Genomic DNA, 26225 nt, shown 5'->3' with positions numbered 1-26225 from the left:
GCTTGATAATTAGCTGCTGTATAAGGAGACAAAACAGAAGAAAGAAGTAGGGATTTTGAGCAACTTTTCCGTAAGGAAAAAATAATTGCTGAATGGCTAGTCCCAAGAAATAATGTACAGGAGCTGTAATTATGTGTGACCCATCGTTGCTAGTTGATGCCGCTCTAGGTACTGGTACAGAAAAACACAGGGGAAAAAAGCTTGTATGTAAAAAGGGATTTTCAAGGATGTACTTCAAATTGGAAAAGACTCAGGAGTACTAATAAAGTGGAAACTGTAGGGAGCATAATTTGTTTCTAACCCCCTGAAATATATGAATAGTTTTTTTGTTGTGGAAAGTAGTAAAGGTTTAAAATGTAATTATCAAAGGGCTTATTTAAAATAGTAATTGAAGTGTGCAGTAATAGTTTCAAGAGTGATGTCCTACTGTGAAGGAGAGTCAAATTAGATTTCATAAGCCGTAAAACTCTACCTTTCATTAATATTAAGAGCAAACTATGAATTCTTCCAGAGTGTTTCACAGAATTTGGCCACCACAGGCTACCTACCTTAGTTCCTTCATTATTAACTTTTTAAGTATTTGGGATTTTTTAAAAGTTTTTGTTTGATTGTCATTTGTAGCATTACTTTTTCTTTTTTTTTTTTCCAAGAAATCCATTTATTTCATTTAATTGGAAGTGTCATTTTGTGTGATTTTTCATACTAAGGAAATACGAAAAATTCTGTAAAATACGATTCATTAAAAATGATTCTGTGTTATCTGGGACTGCTTCTCTTAACATTGAGAAAAAATGTTTCTGAGGTAAGGTGGTAATACAGTAATGTCACTTTTTATTGATATTGAAAAAAACACATTTAAAAACATGTATTTCCAACTGACATTCTGGTTGGTGCCTGTAACTGGCACGTGGTCTGCTTCTCATGCAATAATGACAACAACAGAAATACAAAGTTTGCAGCTCTTAAGTAAGCATTTATTGTATAGTAATAAATGAAATGTATCTAATAATATAGCTAGTGTTAGCACATTGCTCAGTTTAAGGTCAGCTCAAACATAAGGTTCTGTTTCTTCCTCTCTTTGTTGAGGGTAACACACCCAATACATAAGGTCAAAAATGCAGCACAGCTGTTTAGAAGCTTGATACAGTAAAAGTTTAAGAAGAAATTTGGGCAGTGATAAAATAAGCAGCTGTACAGCTATTAACTACTATGGCATACATAAATAAAAAGTCAGTGTTTAGAGTAATTGGGTTCTATGTAATACAAGAATGTAAAGTTCATAATTAATACTTTTAATACATTGAAAGGCAATCTGAGCACAAAGTTCTTGAGAGTGTGAGATTTTTCCCTTAGACATTTTCCTTGGCCTTTTCTCCTTAAGCACACGGGTGGCATTGATAAGATCTAGTATCTATGCTTGAGACAGGTATTTGCATCATGATGTGTACGTGCATATATTATATTTATTTTATGACTTGTTTGTTGGTTTGTAAATTTTTACTTGATAATAGCAATCAAAGATGATATTTAAACTTCACATCTAAGATTTTAATATATGTGACTAAAAATGCAAGAGTCTTGTGGATTTTTGGACCTTGTCAATTTTTGGACCTAGAAATAGGTTGTGTGATCCAAAACGGTTTGTTTATTTTCAGACTTTGATGGTCATTTATTATAACGTTAGCAACACTTGTAGTATTGAGTGGTGTCTACCTAATGTTGATTTTACAACTAATACATCCTAAATGTTCATGTTTTGGCACTTCATGTACAGTGTAGAAGATAATAACCATCTGCTTAGATTATGTAGAGCAAAGCAGTTGAGGTGTGTGGGTATTTTTAGAACAGATTGTTGAATTGCATGAAGTACTTTGGTGTGTGAGCATAAGGAGCTCTTCTGCAGAAAATCACAGAATGGTGATTTTCACAGAATGGTAGGGGTTGGAAGGGACCTCTGTGGATCATTTAGTCCAACCCTCCTGCCAAAGCAGGGTCACCTAGAGCAGGCTGCACAGGACCACATCCTGGCGGGTTTTGAATATCTCCAGAGAAGGAGACTCCACAACCTCCCTGGGCAGCCTGTTCCAGTGCTGTGTCACCCTCAGAGTGAAGAATTTCTTCCTCATGTTCAGCTGGAACCTCCTATGCTTCAGTTTGTGCCCTTTGCCCCTTGTCGTGTCACCGGGCACCACTTGAAAGAGTCTGGCCCCATCCTCCTGACACCCACCCTTAAGAAATTTATAGGCGTTTATAAGGTCCCCTCTCAGCCTTCTCTTCTTCAGACTAAACAAGCCCACCTCCCTCAACCTTTCCTTGTAGCAGAGATGCTCCAGTCCCCCCATCATCCTCGTAGCCCTCCGCTGGACTCTCTCCAGTAGCTCCTCATCTTTCTTGAACTGGGAAGCCCAGAACTGGACACAGGACTCCAGATGTGGCCTCACCAGGGCAGAGTATGTTGTGGTCCCATTCTGATTAGCTTCCTCCAAAGTTTTAGGGTCTATGGGATCTTTTCCACCTAGCCTGAGCTAGTAAAGGGATCTTTCTAAGGCAGGTAAAGAGAGATTATTTGCCTTTAAAAGCCTTCAGATGAGGGTCTTCTCTACGAATACAGTTGTTCCAACTGAGGGGAAAAAAAACGGGTTTCTGGCCCAGTTTTCAGAATTTCCTTTTGGAAGCCTTCAAAGTCATGACGGTCTCTCCTTTGACGGTGTAAGAAATTCACACATACTTTAGGAGGCAGCTGAAGTTTTAGGCACAAGTTAGACTGGATCCTACCCTACCAGTTTTTTGAGAGATGGAATCAAGAGGTGATTTGGATGGCTAAGACTAGTCTTCGCAGGGCTTTTTCTCATCAACATGTAAGGAGTTATAATCTGTGTGGGAAAAATCTGTTTTCATTGTACTACTGTCTTTAAATTCCCTGTGAACATGGTGCTGTCAGAAATGCTTGACTCACACTTGTAACATGGTACCAGAAATTAATCCTTAACAGCTACAATGTTGTACAAAATATTAATTGATTACCATGGTGATTTTGAATTAGATTTCCTCTTTCAAAGAGTTATACCTCATCAACCTTAAAATAGAAGTAGTGTTGTTACAAGAAGTGTGAAAAGTTTACTATTTGTTATAGCAGTGCTAGGATGGAAACATGGAAGTAGGCTTTAGTATGTTTATTTTCTTTTTCCTAAAACAAAGCAAAACAAATTGTAGAAAATGGTTACGTGTAAGACATTAATTTTGTCCTATCTCCTCTTCTTTTCTTTTTCTCTTTAAAAAAGAGGTTTTCAACAAAACTTAGTGTTTCACAAAAACATTTGCACAATAGCTGTTTGGTGGTTTAGTACTGTGGTCAGTTACTCAAATTGCATGTATATAATTGTGAAAAAAAATTGCTTTCGAATATAAAAGGTCTGGTTTGAGCAATATTTACTCAATTTTATAAATAGCCAATATTGACTAGATTGAATTAATTTCAAAGGCTACTGCAAGAAGGCAGTCCATCTATAGACAGAAAGTGATCGAATGAATATATGAAAAGTAATAGTTTTCTTTCATTTGTGGATTTGGGGATGCAAAAATTGTTTAAAAACTGGTTTCATTAATGCAACTGTGTGGTTTTCCTGGCATGCACATTTCTGAACTTTAGAATTTCTCATCTGAGGCAGCATAAGACACTGTGTCTTATGAGAAGTTAACATGTCTGTGGTTTAGAAGAAAATATTAGGTCACTCTGTCCCTGTAAACACACAAAGAAACAAAAATAATGATGACCATTCAACGTGGTGATGTCCTTTCTAATACCATTAAGAAATTCTTAAAACTGTTCTTCAAGACCTAAGCTTTCAAGTAATATCCCTAATGAAATCCTTCAAAATCAGTCTCCAAAGTCATAGTAGGTCTAAGACAACATGCCTATTAATTTTAAAGTATACCAGGGAGTTCAGTCCCTGTTTTGGGGATGTCTGGGAGCTACATCCAGAAATAAATCTTGCAAAGAACTGATTAATCATGTACAATGACTTTATACTTGGCACGTGACACTTAGCGATCTGTACAGAGCAACAGCTATGACAAAAAGCCACCTGAATGCAGCTCCCCTTTCAGAATCCTAGTTATTCTAGCAGATCCCTGGAGTGGGTCATTACTCCTGGGGAGTTAAAAATCTGTTTTGACACCCTTTCCCCCAGGCTGTCCTTTGTTCTTGTCATAGACTTCCTTCCTCACTGAAAAAACATTCTGCATTTAAGAAAGCAGTTTCTGACATCCTTTGTGCTTGTCTGTTTGCATTTAGAATTTTTCATACTTCAGTCTCTCTGGTGGCACTTGAGAGAGGATTTATTAAACAGCTTGGGCATAGTCCTTCTGACCGAGGTAGATGTGTTGTAAGTTTATAGAGCTTTGCTGGTGCTTTTCAGAGTTGTTCCAGGTATGAAATAGCCCACATTGATCTGTAAAATCATTAATATTATTTCTAAACAAACCAAACAATACTGTTCTGCTGGAGCCATAAATATGCTGATAAGAAGTTTAAAATGTAAGGTGCCTACATTGTTGTGTTTTTACAAGTTGCATAATTTTGTTTAACTGACAGGTTTTTTTTCCAAAGCTGAATCTTACTAGTAACGTAGACTAGAATATTTCAAATAATTAATAGGCTTTTATTTCCAAAATCCCTTTTGTGTCCAGACATATTCAGATTGCATCTATCTAGAAGTATCGTTACTATAAATGCTATATAAACATTTAAATCTTGTCCTCAGGCCATTTAGGGTCTAAATAGATGACACAAAGGGGAAAAGAATACTTTATCCCTATACTGCAATAATACCTCTATTATTCCCTTGTGGATGGGGAGATAAGGAATTGAAAAATGAAGTGAGATTTTGTGCACCTATTTAAAGTCTCCTACAGTATTTGTTCTCTTTCTGTATTAATTTTGTGTGATAAAAATCTATGGAATTAATGCATCAAATGCAAAGCTCAAAAAATACTGTAGTCCCACCAATATTTCTGCTAACAGGCAGTCTATTTCTAAAGAGTACTTGTGAGCCTTGTCATGATGGAAGATGGAACACCAGAGGCCAAAGGTAATAGAGAATCTTCTTATGACTTGGGAATAATATGATTATCTGGAGTCTATTACACTAATAATTTCAAAAATAATAGAAAAATACAAGAACTCTGAAAGAAAAATTGCTTATAACTGGCCTGTCTAGAACTAGCCTGGTGAGATATTATTACACTAAAATTGCCAAATACCCTTACAAACTTGCAGCAGGAAGTAGACCAATTTTGTATAGAAATGTGTAAATAAAATTAACAATTTCAGATCTTTGCTTGGAGGTTTTTGCTTCATTCTGACTATCCTAAGTTCTTTGTCGATGAAGAGGCACAGCTGATGTTATGCAGAGATATATTAAATTTCGCAGATCTTCATGGCCGAACCATATTTAGAAACCTGTAAGCAGAAAAGTAAGTTTTTGCTTACTCCTGTCAGTACTCTCCTGTACAATCACTGTGGAGTTATAAGAGATAAAAAGAATTGCAGCTTTAAACATGATTTTTTATGTCTTGAAAATGCTGAGTGCCTGAGAATTTGGCTGCTTCCTGAGGTATCTCAGAAAATGTCCTGTAAGCTGGGCTGCAAAGTTGCACAGACTGGCAACCTGAGCCATAGTTCTAGTTTGCTGGAAGGAAAAGGTTTTTGTAATGACTTTCTGCGTGTGTCAGGTTAGCATAAGCCCAGGCATCCTTAAAGCAAGAGTCTAGAAGAAGAAATCCAGCCTAGGAGTAATTCTGAGCAGGAATTTTAAGTTAATCCATCTTTACTTAAAATCAAGTCTTTGAAGTTTGTTTTGACTGAATCTTTTGTACAGAATTATCCTTCTACACAATGAAACATATATAGATGTTTATTGTAGCATTTTATTTTTTTTCCTTTGTCAAGTATCTTCTACTTTTCCTTAAAAGTCACTGCTATTAATAAAATGGTCAATGGTCAGTCTGGTGTCCCGCCGAATAGATCTCATCTGAACTGTCAATATGTTAGCAAACCAGTAGCCTCCAACAATACGATTCATCTTGATCCACCCCCCCCGCCCCCCCCCCCCCCCCCCAAATTCTCTGAAACACTTTCTGGAAAGGGAGAGACTTCAGCATGCAAACTTTCACAGGCGTTTAAGGGTCATTGCAGCTGTGCTTTTATTTCTTTCCCTTGTACTTTTTGTTGCAGAATGGGAGTCAGTTATCCTGCATTTGTTGTAAGACCTGTGGCACCTTCCCCATGTCTTGCCCGAAGCCAGGCTCCGCTCCTGTCTGTGTAATCGCAGTGAGCAGGAATATATCACAGCCTTAGACAGTGGCAGAGAATGTTACGCCTAAAGCTGTCTCCTCCTTGGGCTAGTATGGAGCCAGATGAGTCTCACCTAGGTCAGCACTTTAGTGAACAGCAAATACGACAGAAAGCCTTCACATCTGCTTGGTCCTCTCTTTAGCGTAGTCCTGCTTGCTCAGGTCTGTCCTAGTAAAACAGAATTAGGAAGGAAATCTTGCTTCCCAGCTTGTGCACAGTAGGCCTGAGCTGTGAGATGCTGTTAACTGAAGATTTTCTGATAGCCAAAATATTAGACAAATCCATCACAAGTGAAAACAGAATCACAGAATAGTAGGGGTTGGAAGGGACCTCTGTGGGTCATCTAGTCCAACCCTCCTGCCGAAGCAGGGTCACCTACAGCAGGCTGCACAGGACCTTGTCCAGGCGGGTCTTGAATATCTCCAGAGAAGGAGACTCCACAACCTCCCTGGGCAGCCTGTTCCAGTGCTCCGTCACCCTCAGAGGGAAGAAGTTCTTCCTCATGTTCAGACGGAACTTCCTGTGCTTCAGTTTGTGCCCATTGCCCCTTGTCCTGTCACTGGGCACCACTGAAAAGAGCTTGGCCCCATCCTCCTGACACCCACCCTTCAGATATTTGTAAGCATTTATTAGGTCCCCTCGCAGCCTTCTCTTCTTCAGGCTGAACAAGCCCAGTTCCCTCAACCTCTCCTCGTAGGGGAGATGTTCCAGTCCCCTCATCATCCTCGTAGCCCTCCGCTGGACTCTCTCCAGTAGCTCTTCATCTTTCTTGAACTGGGGAGCCCAGAACTGGACACAGTACTCTAGATGAGGCCTCACTAGGGCAGTGTAGAGGGGAAGGAGAACCTCCCTCGACCTGCTGGCCACACTCTTCTTGATGCACCCCAGGATTCCATTGGCTTTCTTGGCAGCCAGGGCACACTGCTGGCTCATGGTTAACCTGTCGTCCACCAGGACGCCCAGGTCCCTCTCCACAGAGCTGCTCTCCAGCAGGTCCACCCCAAGCCTGTACTGGTGCATGAGGTTGTTCCTCCCCAGGTGCAGGACCCTGCATTTGCCTTTGTTGAACCTCATCAGGTTCCTCTCTGCCCAGCTTTCCAGCCTATCCAGGTCACGCTGAATGGCAGCACAGCCTTCTGGTGTATCTACCACACCTCCCAGTTTGGTGTCATCAGCAAACTTGCTGAGGGTACATTCTAACTCTTCATCCAGGTCGTTGATGAAGTTAAACAAGACTGGGCCCAGTACTGACCCCTGGGGGACATCTCTAGTTACCAGCCTCCAACTAGACTCAGCGCCGCTGATGACAACCCTCTGAGTTCTGCCATTCAGCCAGTTCTCTATCCACTTCACCGACCACTCATCCAGCCCACACTTCCTCAGCTTCCCTAGGAGGATATCATGGGAGACTGTGTCGAAAGCCTTGCTGAAGTCAAGGTAGACAACATCCACGGCTCTCCCTTCATCTACCCAGCCAGTCATGTCATCGTAGAAAGCTATCAGATTGGTCAGGCATGATTTCCCCTTGGTGAATCCATGCTGACTACTCCTGATAACCTTCTTTTCCTCCACTTGTTTGACGATGGCCTCCAGGATAAGCTGCTCCATCACTTTTCCCGGGATGGAGGTGAGGCTGACCGGCCTGTAGTTCCCTGGGTCCTCCTTCTTGCCCTTTTTGAAGATTGGAGTGACATTGGCCTTTCTCCAGTCCTCGGGCACCTCTCCTGTCCTCCAGGACCTCTCAAAGATGATGGAGAGTGGCTCAGCAATGACATCCGCCAGCTCCCTCAGCACTCGTGGGTGCATTCCATCAGGGCCCATGGATTTGTGGGTGTCCAGATCGCTTAAGCGATCCCTCACACAGTCCTCCTCGACCAAGGGAAAGTCATCCTCTTTGTAGGCTTCTTCTCTTACCTCTAGGGCCTGGGATTCCTGAGGGCCAGTCTTAGCACTGAAGACTGAAGCAAAGAAGGCATTCAGTAGCTCTGCCTTCTCTGCATCCTCCGTCACCAGGACACCCGCCTCATTCAGCAGCGGCCCCACGTTGTCCCTAGCCTTCCTTTTGCTGCTGATGTAGTTGAAGAAGCCCTTCTTGTTGTTTTTGACATCCCTTGCCAGCTTCAATTCCAGGTGGGCCTTGGCCTTCCTCGTTGCATCCCTGCATGCTCTCACCACGTTTCTGTACTCTTCCCAAGTGGCCTGCCCCTCTTTCCACATTCCATGGACCTTTCTCTTCTGCCTGATCTCCGCTAGAAGCTCCTTGTTTAACCATGCAGGTCTCCTGCCTCCTTTGCTAGATTTCTTTCTCAGGGGGATGCATTGCTCCTGTGCATTGAAGAAGTGTTGTTTAAAGAGTGACCAGCACTCATGGACCCCCCTGCCTTCGAGAGCCCTGGCCCACGGGATTCCTCCCAGTAGCTCCTTGAAGAGGGCAAAGTCAGCCCTCCTGAGGTCCAGGGTTTTGATCCTGCTTATCGCCCTGCTTCCTCCACGCAGGATCCTGAACTCGACCATTTCATGGTCACTGCAGCTGAGTCTACCTCCGACCTTCACATCCTCCACCAGTCCCTCCTTGTTTGTTGACACAAGGTCCAGCAGCACGCCTTTCCTTGTTGGTTCCTCCACCACTTACATCAGAAAGTTATCATCGATGCTCTGTAGGAGCCTCCTGGATTGCGCCTGCCTAGCTGTATGGTCTTCCCAGCTGATGTCAGGGTGGTTGAAGTCCCCCATGAGAACCAGGGCCTGTGACTGTGAGGCTGCTTGCAGCTGCCTGTAGAAGGCCTCATCAACCTCCTCCTCCTGGTCAGGTGGCCTGTAGTACACACCCACCGTAATGTCACCCTTATGAGCCTGTCCCTTAATTCTAACCCACAAGCTTTCAACTTGTTCCTCATTTGCCCCCAGACCAAGCTCAATGCATTCCAGTTGCTCCCTCACATATAGAGCAACTCCCCCACCTCTCCTTGTTGGCCTGTCTTTCCTAAAGAGTCTGTAGCCATCTATGACAGCATGCCAGTCATGGGAGTTGTCCCACCACGTTTCTGCGATGGCGACCAAGTCGTAGCCATCCTGCTGTATAATGGCTTCCAGCTCCTCCCGTTTATTGCCCATGCTACGTGCATTGGTGTAAACACACTTGAGCTGGGCTGTCACTCTCACCCCTGGCCTTGGCACTCCAATCCTAGGCTCATCCCTAGTGAGCTGGGCAATATCCCCTTCCCCCTTCGAACCTAGTTTAAAGCCCTCTCAATGAGCCCCGCCAGCTCGTGGCCAAGAATTCTTTTCCCCCTTTGAGATAGCTGAGTTCCACCTGTCGCCAGCTGGCCCGGTGCTGTGTACACCTCCCCATGATCAAAGAAGCCAAAATTTGACTGATGGCACCAGTCCCTGAGCCACCTGTTAACCAGGTGAGTTTTCCTGCCCCTTTCAGTGCTGTTCCCTGCCACTGATGGGATGGAGGAAAACACCACCTGCGCCCCTGATCCCTCAACCAATCGCCCCAGTGCCCTGAAGTCCCTTTTGATCGCCTTGGGACTTCTTTCTGCTATCTGGTCCCCGCCAACCTGCATTACCAAGAGGGGGTAGTAATCAGAAGGCCGCACCAGACCAGGGAGTTTATTCGCAACATCCCTGACCCGGGCCCCAGGGAGGCAGCAGACTTCCCTGTGGGATGGGTCCGGTCGGCAGATCGGGCCCTCTGTTCCCCTCAGAAGGGAAGCACCTATGACAATGACCCTCCTTTTTTTCTTAGTTGAGGCAGTCGTAATTCTTGGGACTGTCTGACTCGTCCTGGGCAACCCCCTGGATGGAGCCTCAGCTTCACCCACATCCTCTGTGGCCGGTCCCTCACATTCCAGAGCCCCATATCTGTTGCTTAAGGGCAACTGGGCCGGTGAGGGAGGCCGGGGGGAGATTCGCTTGCCCCCCCGAGCAGGGACCTGTTTCCATTCCCCCCGATCTCTTAGGCCCCCTCTTTCTGCTCGGTGGCAAGAGGGTAGGGGGTTCTCTGCTTTCTGTGGAGCCGCCTCCTGCTGCCTCTGCCTCAGGGAGGGCAGGGTGCGGCTCCACCAGTCGATCTCCCTCTCACACTCCCGGATGCTCCTCAGCCTCTCCACTTCCTCCTTCATCTCTGCCACCAGGCTGAGCAGGTCATTCACCTGCTCGCACCGAACACAGCCGTTGTCTCTGCCGTCCTCCGGTATGAGCGCCAGGCTCAGGCACTCCCTGCAGCCAGAGACCTGGACACCCGCGTTCTTGCGTGGGGCCTCCGTCTGGGTCCCCACACTCCTTCGAGCAACAGCTTTACCACGGGTGGTAACCATGGCTAGAATATCTCCTGGAAGAGCGATGCCCACTACTTGAGTTGCCAGAAGGGGCGGCTGCACCCTGCCAGTCGCCTTCCCCGCTCGCTCAAACTGCCGCGCAAACTGCTGCGCAAACTGCTGCGCCGCTCCCGGGCTGCTGTGCCGGCTCTGTTCGCTCGCGCTCCCTGGGGGCTGCTCTTACCCGTGAGGGGGTTTGGCCGGCGTCACACTCGACTCCGCCCCCGCTGAGTCAGAGCTGCCGCTCGTTGGCACCTCCCGCTTTCCCGCTCGGGGGGGGGGGGGGGGGGGGGGCGGCTGGGGTCTCCTCTCTCTCTCGGCGCTTTTTGCCGCCTCGCCGCTGCGGTTTTGCCACCGGAGAAAGGGTCCCTCGGCGCGAGCCTCTGCTCCAGAACCCTTCACCTTCAGTAGCTTCGCCGAAATGCCATGCCATGCAGCTTGCACGCTGAACAAGTAAAAGCCATGGTCTGGATGGCAGTCGGGACTCTAGCAGAGTGCATGTGTGTTTATTCACATGTGTGATTTGTCAGTGTCTTTTATTGTACTGGACAGTGTGCTGGCATTGGAAAGAATCATGCGGTTTACTTCTCTTGGCATATTAGATAAACAATTTTTATATAATGCAATATGTGAGCCATATGTATGTATACTGTTTTGATTTCCACATAATGTCAAAAGCTGTCTTCCTCAATGTACACAAGGATTTATTACTTATGAGCTTAATAAGCAGGCAAACAATAGTTTTACTTTGAAAAGCAGATTATATTTACTGAGAGTTGACATTCTCCCCTGAGAAATGATCAGAAACACAGGGACATTTCTGTTTTTTTCTTTTGAGGAAATGTTTTGAATGCTAGTGTGTAAGCCATGGAGGAGGGGTGTATTTCTCAGTAATATTTCCCTTGGGATTGTTTTGGCTGAGAAAAAGAGCTTAAGCTGGTGCTTCAAATTTTTCTAGATGTTCAGGAATAGCTGCATTTTTCTAGATGTTCAGGAATAGCTGCATAAAAGCTCATTTCATTATGGTATATGAAAATAGATTTCAAATAAGTGGTTAAAATGAGAGAAAGTGAAAATCTTCTTTTGTAATTTAGACATTTGAGCAGCAATTTTGCTCTCCTCCATATAATGTCCTGGTACTTAATCACCAAGAATAACTTACTATGCTTCAACTATACTTGTATTCTCCCTTTAGTTTCTGCTTTTTGTTTTGTGTCACAGCTGTGAAAATGTGTAAGAACAGCATTCCGGTTGGTGCTCAAAGTGGGAATATATGTAGACTGTGCTTTGAGCAATTAATTTCCTAGTTCTAAGTCACCTGGTGATGTTGTGGTTCTTAGTTCTATATCACCTGATCCCCTCATGTCAAACCATGTTAGCAGATGTTTAACTGTATGTGTGTGCTTAAGTGCTTTCCTGACTCTTTTTCTCAAGTATATCACTTTCAAGAGTGACACCTGTATTATTTTATGGATATTGTAAGTAGGAGAAGAAAGTCATTACAGAGAGAAAGCACTTTGGAAAATCGTAGGTTTGGACAGGTCTTTAATGGTTCTTTAAATTTGAACCAAGAATTTTACTTTACCACAGTAAGCTCTTGAGGGTTTATAATGTGAACATGAAACTGAGGTGATGATCTTTGTCATGTAGCAGTTCTGGAAGAGGTGCACTGCTCCATTTTAGATCAAACAAGGCTGCTTCTGTCTCTGTCAATATGTGCCTGGCTTAACTATGAAATGCTTTATCCATTTTTATTTACTTCACCTAAACTCATATTTGACCTAGATTTCAGACATTTCTGCACTATGCTGCAGTGACTGATGGTCGTGAAAAAGTTTGCCTTGGTGAAATAAGCAAAAGGAGAACTGAGAAGAGATGTTATTTTCTCTATTTAAAACACTAAAATTGTCAATATCAGAGAAGAGAAAGAACTAAAAAAACAGTAAAACCAGCTACAAATATACCTGGACTATAAATAAAAATTCAAACTACTTCAGAAGCAAATGCTGAAAAAAAGAAACATAAACTAATTTCAAGGTAAAGCATGATTAGTTTTTGAAATTACTGCGTCAAACAGGTATTTGGTGGACAGCTAAACCCCATGACCCACAGTGCTTTTTCTCCAGTATATGATGCTGTTTAGTGGACAGTTTTAGGTTTTGACTTTTTGGGTTATGACAGAGTTAATATATGTAAACTTTATTTTTCAGGCTTGGAAATAACAAAAGAAGTTTCTTACATGAAATATTATTGTTTGAAGTAGGTTTATCAGTTATGATGTGCCAGTTATAATATATTCCTGCTTACTAGGAAGTGTGTATCGTAAATATCAGACTTCAACTTTATATTTAAATACTAAACTACAATCGTGTTGAACTTTAACTAGATTTACAGAAAATATTACAACACAATGACATTTTTCTGGTGCTTTGCTGTTGATACCAGTGATTTGTAAGAGTCATCTGTTTTTTTATGGTGTTGCTGACTCCAATGTAAATGTTTTAATTTCAAGCTCTGTCCTTAACCACGGCAAATGTAATAGATTAAAATCTAGTGGGACATCACTATTAGACACACTTTTAAAAAAATCTAAAAGCTGTATAGAAAGAAGTGAGAAAAAATTGAAGAGTAGGAATAGAGGATGAACTCCATTCACAGGTTAATGCTACGTTAAGGGACTCAAGACAAAAATAGGGGTAAAATCTTCTGCAGATATAAAATATCATTCCAACTGTAATGAAGTGATGCATAAAACCTTTGAAATGTTTGGTGGTCTTTCAGTATTCTTCAGATAAATTTATTTCATTTTAGAGTAAAGTTTGAAACTGACTGAGAGAATTAAAATAAGCAGGTGTTTAGATTTTTTCCCCTTTTCTTTAGTAGAGTTCATTAAGTACATAACACTAGCTTCTAGTGTCCTAAGATACAAAGTACTTAATGATGTGAGCTTTTCCAGCATGGGCCACAAATGCTAATTTAAAAATACTTTGTCCCAAGCTTGAAAGTGATGCCTCTTTCAATAAATTTACACTTAAAATGCCCCATGCAGGTGTATTATCTACAATTATCTACTTGGACCCACAAAATCCATCCCTGAATATACCTTTAACTTGGCTTTTATCTTGTATTCCCTTCTAGCTGGCATCTTATATGTTAAAATCTGTCTCCTTGTGGTTGCTCTTTTTGTGCAATTTGTCTTAGAGTTTGGTGAGCTGACTAGAATGCCAAGTTCAGAAAAATTTTGTGAACACAAGAGTAATTCCTCCCTTCATGCTGGTACACAAAAGTCAGGATAGGAAACAGTACGTTTCACATCGGCCCCTTTCTGAATCCAAGGTCTCGAGGAGAATCTCTAGCTAAAAGCAGGACTAGCAGAGAAAAGAGAAGTGTATGGGAAATGTTAAGAGGCCTTCAAGAACAGAGCCTTAGAGGTAAATAGTGTTCTACTGAACATACATCCTTAGAAAAAGTGTTTTAAGGTGGAGGAACCTTCCAGAATTTATCAAATCGGAAACACATGTTAAATCATCTTGACATCTTTTTCAGATAAAGTCGAATAACACATACACTGTATATCCTTATTCATTCACTCGGATCCTGTCTCTCACTGAGCTTCCTAATCCACAAGAAATAAGTTGTTTTGTCTTGACATTTTATCAGGGGCTGGAAAGGAAGGGAGAGAGAGTCCATTGGTTGAATGCTTGGCTATGTTTTTGAATAGTGTTAAACATCAAATATATCATAAATGTCAAATGGCTTTATTTTTTTTTTCTTTTTCCTTTCTGTCAAGCAGAAATTATAAGGAATGTGACAGATCAACAGGGAGCATGAAAAAATGAGACTGTCCTGATAAAAAGTCATAGTTAATTTAGGATTTCTGGGTTGTCTGACTTCCATAGGGAGTGTTTGGTGCTATCAGCTTTCTTTTCCTTGCTGAAATGGTCATTCTGCCACAGCGTGTACATTTCCACATACCTGTGTATCTAAAGGAAAAGATACCGATTTCTAAATCTGGTTACTGAGTTACCCAAGTTGATCTGGTTTATCAGTATAGAAACACTTTTCAGATTTCTCTGTTGTTTTCAGAACAGCTGCTAAGGCAGACAGGCTTGATTTTAACAGCAGTAGAAACTGGGAATTCCTGTGTGTATTCACATCAGCTCTTCTACAGACATATTTGCCAATCTCATTTCTTCAGTGCTATGTTTTAGCTTAAGAGTTTTTAAAAACATAGTGTTTAGTAGGACTAAATCTCGTTCTGCATGAGGATGTATAGTCAGCTGCCTGGCCACATGCACCATCAGCCTGTGATCGCAGGCCCATAGCACGTGGACAGGAAAAAACAGGTGTGCGTATCAACTACAGCTCACATCACCTACACAGGCAAGAGGCCTGGAGATTTCTGAATTTCCTGTCTAAGTCCATATGCAAGTTTGCATGTGCTTTACAGCTGATGCAGGAGAAACAAACATGAGGCCTGAGCTCTAGCTATAGGAGTCAGTAACCCAGCCTGTCCCCGATGGCCCTTTTTCCAAGCAGTAATTTAGGAAGATGCATGCTGTATTAGTAGGTATGATCCTGGCAGCCGGCTGCTCTTAGCAATCATCTTTTCCATGGCCTCCTCCAAGATATGAAGTACATCAGGTGAAGATAAAATACCATAACTTTAAAGGCATTGTTGAGGCTGAGCATCCTGTTCCTTTTTCATAGAATTGAAGATATGTTATAGGGAAAAACAAATGGACTCCCAACAAGTTACCTGGAATTTATTCTCTTCGTAGTTCTGTAAACATTGCAAATCACTTAAACTTCACTCTTATGGTTTATAATATCACTAAAATTCTGAATGAGGCGGGTGTCCTGGTGACGGAGGATGCAGAGAAGGCAGAGCTACTGAATGCCTTCTTTGCTTCAGTCTTCAGTGCTAAGACTGGCCCTCAGGAATCCCAGGCCCCAGAGGTAAGAGAAGAAGCCTACAAAGAGGACGACTTTCCCTTGGTCGAGGAGGACTGTGTGAGGGATCGCTTAAGCGATCTGGACACCCACAAATCCATGGGCCCTGATGGAATGCACCCACGAGTGCTGAGGGAGCTGGCGGATGTCATTGCTGAGCCACTCTCCATCATCTTTGAGAGGTCCTGGAGGACAGGAGAGGTGCCCGAGGACTGGAGAAAGGCCAATGTCACTCCAATCTTCAAAAAGGGCAAGAAGGAGGACCCAGGGAACTACAGGCCGGTCAGCCTCACCTCCATCCCGGGAAAAGTGATGGAGCAGCTTATCCTGGAGGCCATCGTCAAACAAGTGGCGGAAAAGAAGGTTATCAGGAGTAGTCAGCATGGATTCACCAAGGGGAAATCATGCCTGACCAATCTGATAGCTTTCTACAATGACATGACTGGCTGGGTAGATGAAGGGAGAGCCGTGGATGTTATCTACCTTGACTTCAGCAAGGCTTTCGACACAGTCTCCCATGATATCCTCCTAGGGAAGCTGAGGAAGTGTGGGCTGGATGAGTGGTCGGTGAAGTGGATAGAGAACTGGCTGAATGGCAGAACTCAGAGGGTTGTCATCAGCGGCGCTGAGTCTAGTTGGAGGCTGGTGACAAGTGGTGTCCCTCAGGGGTCAGTACTGGGCCCAGTCTTGTTTAACTTCTTCATCAACAACCTGGATGAAGAGTTAGAATGTACCCTCAGCAAGTTTGCTGATGACACCAAACTGGGAGGTGTGGTAGATACACCAGAAGGCTGTGCTGCCATTCAGCGTGACCTGGATAGGCTGGAAAGCTGGGCAGAGAGGAACCTGATGAGGTTCAACAAGGGCAAGTGCAGGGTCCTGCACCTGGGGAGGAACAACCTCATGCACCAGTACAGGCTTGGGGTGGACCTGCTGGAGAGCAGCTCTGCGGAGAGGGACCTGGGTGTCCTGGTGGACGACAGGTTAACCATGAGCCAGCAGTGTGCCCTGGCTGCCAAGAAAGCCAATGGGATCCTGGGGTGCATCAAGAAGAGTGTGGCCAGCAGGACAAGGGAGGTTCTCCTTCCCCTCTACACTGCCCTGGTGAGGCCTCATCTGGAGTACTGTGTCCAGTTCTGGGCTCCCCAGTTCAAGAAAGATGAAGAGCTACTGGAGAGAGTCCAGCGGAGGGCTACAAGGATAGTGAGGGGACTGGAACATCTCCACTACGAGGAGAGGTTGAGGGAACTGGGCTTGTTCAGCCTGAAGAAGAGAAGGCTGCGAGGGGACCTAATAAATGCTTATAAATATCTCAAGGGTGGGTGTCAGGAGGATGGGGCCAAGCTCTTTTCAGTGGTGCCCAGCGACAGGACAAGGGGCAATGGGCACAAACTGAGGCACAGGAAGTTCCGTCTGAACATGAGGAAGAACTTCTTCCCTCTGAGGGTGACGGAGCACTGGAACAGGCTGCCCAGGGAGGTTGTGGAGTCTCCTTCTCTGGAGATATTCAAGACCCGCCTGGACAAGATCCTGTGCAGCCTGCTGTAGGTGACCCTGCTTCGGCAGGGGGGTTGGACTAGATGACCCACAGAGGTCCCTTCCAACCCCTACTATTCTGTGATTCTGTGATTCTGTAATTCCTCAACATAATTATTTTCCAGAAAATCATTGTAGATCATTTATTACTGTACATAATGTGTGTGCTATAGGTATAAAATTTGACAAGAAGACTCATATTTCTAAATGCTTTGAGACTGATGGTGGGATTAGTATTTTTAGCAGGTTAATGATTTTTTTTAAAATAAAGCTGACAATTTATTTGTAGTATTTCAATAGCATACACTGTTTATGTACTGTATCCATGTACCACTGGAGAAATTTCCGTGATGCAGCATTCTTTTGTGAGCTCAGCAGCTACTGTATCTTTCCTGCTATATGACTTTTTTTTTTGCCTCTTAGGGTTTGATACCAGCATTTTGCCGATTTGCAAAGACTCCCTTGGCTGGATGTTTAACAGGCTTGACACAAACTATGACCTGTTGTTGGACCAGTCAGAACTTGGAAGCATTTACCTTGACAAGAATGAGCCATGCACAAGGGCGTTCTTCAATTCTTGTGACACATACAAGGACAGTTTGATATCTAACAATGAGTGGTGCTACTGCTTCCAAAGACAGCAAGGTAAAAAATGAGAATAACCTGCGTATGTATATGGCTGACCTTTTTGTAGTGCTTTATCTTTTTTTAGTATATTAATAAGATTACAAGAACTACAAGCTCTTAAATGCTGTACCGTGAATTTGTGTTAAGTTTTTTGACCTCCTGTGAATACCTAAAATAAGGTTAAAAAAAACCCCTAAGCAACCCAAGTTAAATGCTGGCTAGAAATTCAAGGATTCTAAATAAAGTGCAAAACAGAGGCTAATGCTTTTATGGCAGTATTGTTTCTCATGCCAATTTCCAGTAAGTATGTGGAGGAAAGAGACCAAAATAAAGAACAAAATTACTTCAATTATTTCTTTCTCAATCTACTTTGCCTGCGTTATAAAATAAACTTTTTTATTGCAAAAATAGGGCTTCTGAATGTTCTATTTTGTGAGCCTATTAAAATAACTGAATTAACATTATGGATAAAGTTGTTTCCAGTCATTTGGATCTAAAACTAATTGATTTTTACTGCCTAGATGAATCTCTTGTTAATGTACTAACGTGATTTGATTAAACAAATAAACACAACCTATGAGCATTATTTTCCTGAAGATCATATAACAATTTAGCTCTAGGTGAGGCATCACATGAATTATATAATCAAACTAGTTGTAATGAACCAAAGAATTTATTCATTAATTATTGGCTGAAGCTGGGCAGAATTGCCCTTTCATTTTTCTTAGTAACATGAGAGAGATTTTTAAAGGGATAAACAGCAACCAGGGTCCAAATTTCTGCTGCCACTAGAAGAGATCAGACTGATTTGGTGGAAAGTTTATAAAGTCACTACAGCCTTTTTGAAAATTTCAATGTCAGTTTTTAAATCTCATTTGTGCCCTTAAGACTCTCGTGATAAATCCCCATTAGCACTTGTCATCTATGGTTTGATTCTGATTTCTGTGGATTTAAAGATTTTTGTGTCACCTCTACCAGTTGTAAATCTTAACAAAAATTAAGCTGTACCTCTATAGATACATGCTACATAGCAGAATTAATTTCTTTGGTAACTTTGTAGTTAAAATGTATCATATAATCTTTCAAAACACTTTGTTTTATAGTAGAAGAATATTTTGGCTTTCATTTTTATAAGCATGTATGTACTGCTACCAAAATCAGTAGCTGAAAAATAATGCATCCCAGAAGTAAAGTCTTTCTTAAAGAACATAAAATGTTTTGTTGGGTTGCTTAACAAAACAAAACAAAAAAAACCCCAAACACCACCACAATCATCTCACTTCAATATATAAACACCTTTCCTCTTTGGAGGGCGGCATAGTTCTTTTTAATTGTCAGAGAAAGTACAGCACATGACATATAGCCTAGTACGGTCCAAGGTTCTTCTACCAATTGTCTTTTCTACCAATTTCATATAATGCATGTACAGCATAACCAAGGCATGAAGAAATCACTTCCACATACTAGTTTCAAGTAGTTTTGCATTCTGTAGCCTATAAATACTGTTTGTCTAAAATATTTGCTCAGTGTATTGCTGGAGCCCAAGGATGGTATTGTAAAGACTGATCTAAATGCTACTCCATTGTATCAATGGTACCCCGAAGGCTAAAAGTCTGGGATCAGGCTTTCAAGTGACACTGATTCTCCCCCATTGCAGAATCCAACATTATCAAGCTTTTCTTCCTTTCTTACTAGTTTCTTTGCTGTCTTGACCATGGTGCTGTGATAAGGTGCTGATTTAAAACAGATTAGATAGCTTTTTATATCATAGTGTGTTTGACCATATAGTGAAAAAGATGTATCCTCAATGTTGTAAATAAAGTGAAATCTCAGTTTTGGCAATCCTTGAGCATTAAACATGCACTCAGTCCCTCCAAATGAACACTATCAACAAAATCTGTATTCTCCTTTATTGAAGGTATAAGGAGAAAAAAAAACGCTTATAGTCTTTTTTTGTCATTTCTTGTTATTAGCTGTTGCACAAATATTAAAGTCCTAACTCACTAGTGTGTCAGTGACCCACTGAATTCTCTATTCATAGTTTGCAGTGTTATGCTAAACCTCGTAATATGTTCATGTTTTGTTATTTCTTACATGGTTGAATAATCTAAATAAAACCTTTAGCTAGACCTTTGCTATTAATAGCAAAGAGGTGGCTAGGTAGAGAAATTCAGTGGCTTATTTCTAATGTTTACTAAAATAAATTGATATTAGCAGAATGCTTTAGGCCATGCAGACAGCTCTCTGTATTCACTGAGCTTAGTAGGTGCTTTCTGGCCAGGTCTACAGTTTTACAGCACAGCTGTTGATTAACTATGTTCAAAGTGAGTACAAAATTTTGTCAACAATATGTATCATACTGAGATAGAAATTCCATTGTGTTTTTTTTAAATACATAATATTTGCTAAAGTCATTATCTGAGAAGCCCTCTTGCTCTATGATCTTAGCTTCACAGGTCAAGACTGTCAGGATCAGACAAGTACTTACAACTCTTATTCGTTCTTTCTTTCTGCTTGAGGTCTGTCATGATGCATTACAGTACAGTAGACCCATTACTGCACATTACTCGCAACTTCTAGTCAATATAAGCAACTTCCTATGAACACTTAAGTCAGACATTTTTTGCTCAAAAGATCTTGTAATAGCTGTCCTGCCTTGACCAATGCTTGAACACTTATGTATGGCTCAGTGGTGTTTATTGCATTTTTTCTTGGCCTTATTATACTTTAAGTACAGCTTACTGTTTCTGAGATACATCCAAGACACTATAATGCATTTCTTTAATGCTTCAAGATCTGCACTTTGCCGGTGCTATTTGCAAGTCTCCCTGTATGCTGTGGTTGCTATTGCCCTCTAGTTTCAGCTACAGTTCATGCAAGTGCTTCAATGCCCATCTTCAGAACTTAGTTTCTTAGTTGTTTGACGCTAGCTTAACACTTCAGTGCTTATCTAAATGCTGAGGCAGTTGCAGTGTTGGCCTTTTTATAGGCTGAAATTCTTTATGCCAGTACTTCATCATTATTACAGCCTTGGTTTTGTTGCATCACTGCTTCAGACTAGGGGAGTGTCCAGTTTTGCTGGGAATATTAATACTTAGCACCTAAGCACTTCTTTACTGCAGGCGTCTGCATGGATCTATTAGTCCAGCACTTCTCTAGATGCCTTTTTCTTACAGGCTCTTCTGTCTGTCAAGGCTAGAAGACATATTTATGACTTTGAAACTAGTCCATCTTACAGAAGAATGTAATTATTGTGATTCATATTTGTTACATCAGATTGCAGGACCTCAAATATGTTTATAGATGGTTCTAAAGAAAGATGTAATATGTCTTAAGACGTAATTGAGGTCCCCAGAAGGATTTCTTGAAGTGCAGCATTGATTGCTTCAAATCACTGAAGTTCAAGCCTCGAACTCCAAGAACAATTGTAATACTTGACCTCAAGCACAAGCAAGGCACAACACGGCAGCCTGATCTGCAGTGGGTCTTGTGCCAGAAGCTAAGGGCTCTGCCAAATATTGTCTACTTGATAGACAGAAAATCACTGTTTTGTTATTGAATAAGATGGAGAATCTGAAAGCTGGAGGCTCACTGCGTGGGTAGCAGCTCCTTGAGACATTTCTGTTAAAAATTCTAGACATTCTTTGTAAAATCTGCCAGTTTTACTCTTTTCTCTGTTAATGTGCCTCTTTTTGGTAAATCAAATCTGAATTATACTAGCCTTGCAGCACCTCTTGACACAACTGAATATTGATGTCTCAAGGGCCAGTATAAATAACGTAGGGTAATCTGGTGCACATCCGTACGTCGAGCACTGTAGAACTGTGGATGGCTGCTGTTCAGTGGTTCATGAATCACTCATAACAATGCAGTGATATTGTCAGAAAGACAATTCCTGTCATGTCTGTGGAAGTAGATTGAAGATGAAGATGATTAGGTCTCTTACTTGTATTCAGATTATCGGAAAGACTGATGTCAGATTCATCTGACATCGTTCATTTCAGTATCAAAGGAAGCCACCACACTGTTTTTTGTGAAGCAGTTTTTTCTGTTTGGCTCATGACTCCCAAAAGTTGTCCAGTGACAGTGTTTTTTAATTGAAGTAAGTTTAGAAATCTAAAAGAAAGCTTTTCCAAACTCGGGAACTAACTGGAAAATAAAGAGGGGAGTATTATGATTTGGAGAAACAGGAAAAAGGAAATGTGGTGGACCAAAAGGAATTGGTTGAACTTCTAGCCTGCCATTCTCTTTGACAGTTTTAAGCACCAGAGGGATTTAGTATTGTTAAGAGTTTTTGCTGCTTTTATCCTGAGAAGCAAAGCTTAAGTGTGAATATAGAAGACCTAGCTTCTGAGGAGAAGAGTTTTGGGTAAGTAACTTTCTCATATTGCCTTGTTACCTTTTGGTTAGTGGTATTCCTTTTTTGTAACTATACCACCAAAGATTAGTAGCTGTAAATGAAGATTTTTTTTCTTTAGGTGTAGTCCGTCATTTTCACATTTCCACATGTTAGTGCTCATGTGTGCAACTCTGTGTTTCTAATTTTAGGATTTTTTTTCCATAGACCAAAACACATATATTTTTCCTGTTAGACTACTTTTCTAGTAGTTTTCTAGACTAGTATTCTTCAACATATTTCCCATCTTCTTTGAAAGATCTTTCTAGCCTGTGCTGCTTGTGTGCATAAATGACTATAAATTTTTAGATTATGGATTAATGGAAATACTTCTGGTTTAAGAAATACTTGAACCGCAGAATGTTGGACAAGTAAGAGCTTAACTCTTCAAATATAAGGAAAGACAGAAACCTTAGTTTTGAAAGGTAATGAACATTTCTAGCTTAATAGTGGGTATGATCATCATCAAAGCACTTCTTACAGCAAGAAATGTAAAACTTTATATAGCCTCAGCAAATACTCAAGGAGTGAATACTTAATACCCAGTACCCACCCACTGATGTGAGGTCACAGTGGTTTTCAAGAGTACACACAGAAAATTGCATGGTTGTCTGGAAGGACATCTCTTGAAAATTTGTTCACTCCTGTAAACAGTATTTTAAAAGTAGAGCCTACTTTTAAGGACTTAACTCTAAAAAGAATCATTATAGATTTAGTGTGAAAACCTGGCCCACTAGCGTCAAGGCCACTCTATATGTTTATAAGCTTCTTTCAATGTATGAGGTATGTAAGTAGCATTTAAAAAGTAAGGCCAAGAGAAATTAACAGCCTGCTCTCAGTAAGGGCTTACTGTTGTCTTCCAGTTTCTAGTTATTCTGTTAGATAAGAACTCATGAATAATACCAAAGGCCTATTAGTATAGCTCGGCTATGCCAGTCAAGGGACTCTGTGTTCACCAGAAAGAGATTTTTTGATCCCCAGTTGATCTAGGCTTTTGTCACCAGAGTTTGAACATTTTTATAAGGTGCCTCCATGTATTATAATGTGTTCTTGCTGTTCCTGCACTCCTCTGTGCATCCTGTGCTGCTCTCAGATGGCTGAAGGGTTGGCACTCCTGAGTTCCTCTTAAGGAAGAACAAGAAAGGCTGCTTTGGACTGTCACCGCTCAAGTGATTTTTGCCTGCCCATTGCCCTGCACAGTGACTGGGTTCTGATCTAAGTGTGTGCTTCATCAGTAAGCGAGGCCAGTTTTTCTCATCTTTAAACTAGCTCAGAAGATTTTTCCTGTGTGCATGGAAAAAAAGTAGTTTCACTAAGTTCAAGAAGGGAGCCTTGAGTTAATTGCGTGACAAAGATGGATTCTAAATAATCAGTCTGCTAAAATGGAAAATACATTTAATATTCATAGAATGTGAGATTCTAGTGAGGTGTTACCAGAATATTGTGTGGGAACTGTAGAAGCTAAAGACACATGTGAGTAAACTCAGTAATACTGCTGCTGGTTCAGAATGAGAAATGCCTTTGTGCTAGTGGGCTAATGTATGCAACATCAACGTTGAGAGATTAGTACTTTGCTGTCTTTGATACTTTTACTTATTCAACAGTAACGTATACACGTTCATGTCTTATTTCCTTCCCATTCATGAGGCATACTGTGACTTGCTTTTATAGACAGTAGAAAATTAAATTATTCAGAACTGGAGTAAGCTATAACTCTGAAGAATGGAAAACTGAATTTTAATACCTATTCTGCCTCTTAGAGCCATCTAAAATTCGGCCACTCTTTTTAACTTAGTTTGCTAAATATGGGGCTTTGTGCCCATGGGATTCAGTCTTAAATTGTTGCAATAGAATCACAATTTTGCAGGTTCTTCAGTGGAGAAAATTCTTATTTTCTTCGTGCAGTATGTGAAATACAAAACTTGAACGTGATTTCTAACAAGGACAAAAAGGAAAGAATGGAAAGAGCCATCCTGTTTCTAAGCAATACACGAGGCAATCTTCACTGTCACACTCTGACTCCCGCAGACTGATAAAGCAGGGTGTGGTGGAGTTCCTATTTTGGTCCAGCATTCCTTGATCCTCCAGACTAGTGACCAGATGCTCACTTACAGATGGGTTAACTGGGAGTGACCTTCTGCACAAATCCATGGTGGTGCTCTAACTCATAGTTCTGGAGCTGTAGCAAGCTGCAGTAGTTCTTTTATTTCAGAACTATTAGCGCAGGATGGGTGTGTTTCTCAAGATCAGTAGTGAAGAGTGACTTCAGAATGTAGCAAACTGTGAAAACTTAGTGATATGTTTTTCTTCCTAGATAAAGTGTAATGTTTAACATTTTTTGTCATTTTAGACCCACCTTGCCAGACAGAACTCAGCAACATTCAGAAGCAGCAAGGAGGAAAGAAGCTCCTAGGTGAGCCATAGATCATTCTTTTGAATGTTTTATTGCTTACATAAATAACCCTAGTGAAACAGCAACATAAAATCAATATTAATCCAACAAAGATAGACTGCAGTAAATTCCAGCAACAAAATTTATGAAGGTTTTTGAAAGCTATTAAACTTAGTTTTATTACCTTACCTACCAAAAGATATTACATCTGTTTTATTACCCTAATAGAATGTAAGTTTTTACAGTTATAGAGGGGACAGTCTAAGGCACTCCTGAATTAGTATCTCTGTTCATCCTTTACCTGTAATGTTCTTTAAGTAATTGAAATCTTTGTTGTGAATCAGTTTATATAAATCAATATTACTGAAATGTAAAATCTTCATTTTACTGTTAGCCACTGTATAAAAGCTGCAATGAAAAGCTTGGCCCAAACTAGTCAAAACTACTGCTAAGTAATGGTTTCTGCTAAGGGTGGTTTCTAACAACTGTGCAACTGAAAATGCTTTCATATGAATGTTTGTTCATTGCGGTTTGTCTACATTTTATGTTTTGTTCAAAAAGTCTCCGTTTGTTCCAAATGAAAAACAGTGGGTTATTCAGCCTTAGGCAAGTCACTGCCTCACAAAATAAGTTCTTGACTGTGTCTCTTGTACTCTTGGTGGGGAACCCTTTTGTCTTAGAACCTAATTTGCCTAGGTATTTTACAGATAGATGCAATTTTGACATTCTTTTTTTACATTTGTATCTGATAAAATTTGTGTTACACTGCATTTGTCTGCAGTGCTGGGGTAATTAAATATTAGTGGGTAAACAAAGGAATTGTAAAATATATATTAAATAAAAATAGCTCCTGAGCATTGTAACAGGTAGTTTATTAGTCCAGGAAGCGTGACCCTTATTATTCAGACTTGCTTGTACTCCACAGATGATAGGACATCTGATTCAGGGTTGGGTGCTATATTTGAGCCTTTTCTCCAGAATACAGCAAAGATCTTGACGGAGACATTCAGGCAGTAAAGAGTACGTATCACAGGATCAGTGAAAAACTTAAAGGAAGGTTGATCGTTTTGTTTCTTGAAATCAGTCCAAGACTGATATGTGTTATTTTCCCTCCTACATTTGATATATTCAGTCATTTTCTGCTTAACTGAATTTATTAATAGAAAGTAAAGCAGTCAGTGTGGAGTCTGGAGTGAGGGAACAGCAAAAGGTAGTTATTTTCTGCTACAATTGTTACATTGGTCAAGAGGCAGTTTCTAATATTCTTATTCAATATTTATGTATCACAGGGCAGTACATCCCCTTATGTGATGAAGATGGGTATTACAAACCAAGTCAGTGCCATGGAAGCGGAGGGCAGTGCTGGTGTGTTGACAGATACGGTAATGAGGTAACAGGATCCAGAACAAACGGTGCGGCAGAATGCGGTAAGTTCAGAGCCCCTTGGGGCATTTGGTTTAGAGGTGTTATTCCCTTGGATTACCAGCCAGATTGAATTTATTCAGTAAGAACAGATGTGGGACCCACATGGGATTTTGACGTAAATTATAATTTGTTATTGTTACTACTTCATTATATTTTTCAATTCCTAACACTGTGCCAGCTATTAATAGACCTCATATAAGTGCTTGGCATAGTGTA

General features: G+C 41.2%; 1 protein-coding gene across 1 annotated transcript in view; it reads left to right on the top strand.

Annotated features, from left to right (window-relative positions):
• The window catches only part of SPOCK3 (SPARC (osteonectin), cwcv and kazal like domains proteoglycan 3), a 232908-nt gene that overhangs the window by 203746 nt on the left and 2937 nt on the right, over window positions 1–26225 (top strand). Inside the window, exons 8-10 of the mRNA XM_075421673.1 lie at window positions 17593–17814; window positions 24543–24605; window positions 25874–26011. Coding sequence (XP_075277788.1) covers window positions 17593–17814; window positions 24543–24605; window positions 25874–26011 — 423 coding nt within the window. The remainder of the gene's footprint in view (window positions 1–17592; window positions 17815–24542; window positions 24606–25873; window positions 26012–26225) is intronic.

Source organism: Opisthocomus hoazin, chromosome 5 (assembly GCF_030867145.1).
Source record: "Opisthocomus hoazin isolate bOpiHoa1 chromosome 5, bOpiHoa1.hap1, whole genome shotgun sequence".
Taxonomy (NCBI): Eukaryota; Metazoa; Chordata; class Aves; order Opisthocomiformes; family Opisthocomidae; genus Opisthocomus; species Opisthocomus hoazin.
Note: the sequence above shows the minus strand (reverse complement) of the source record. Positions and strands in the feature narration are given on the sequence as shown.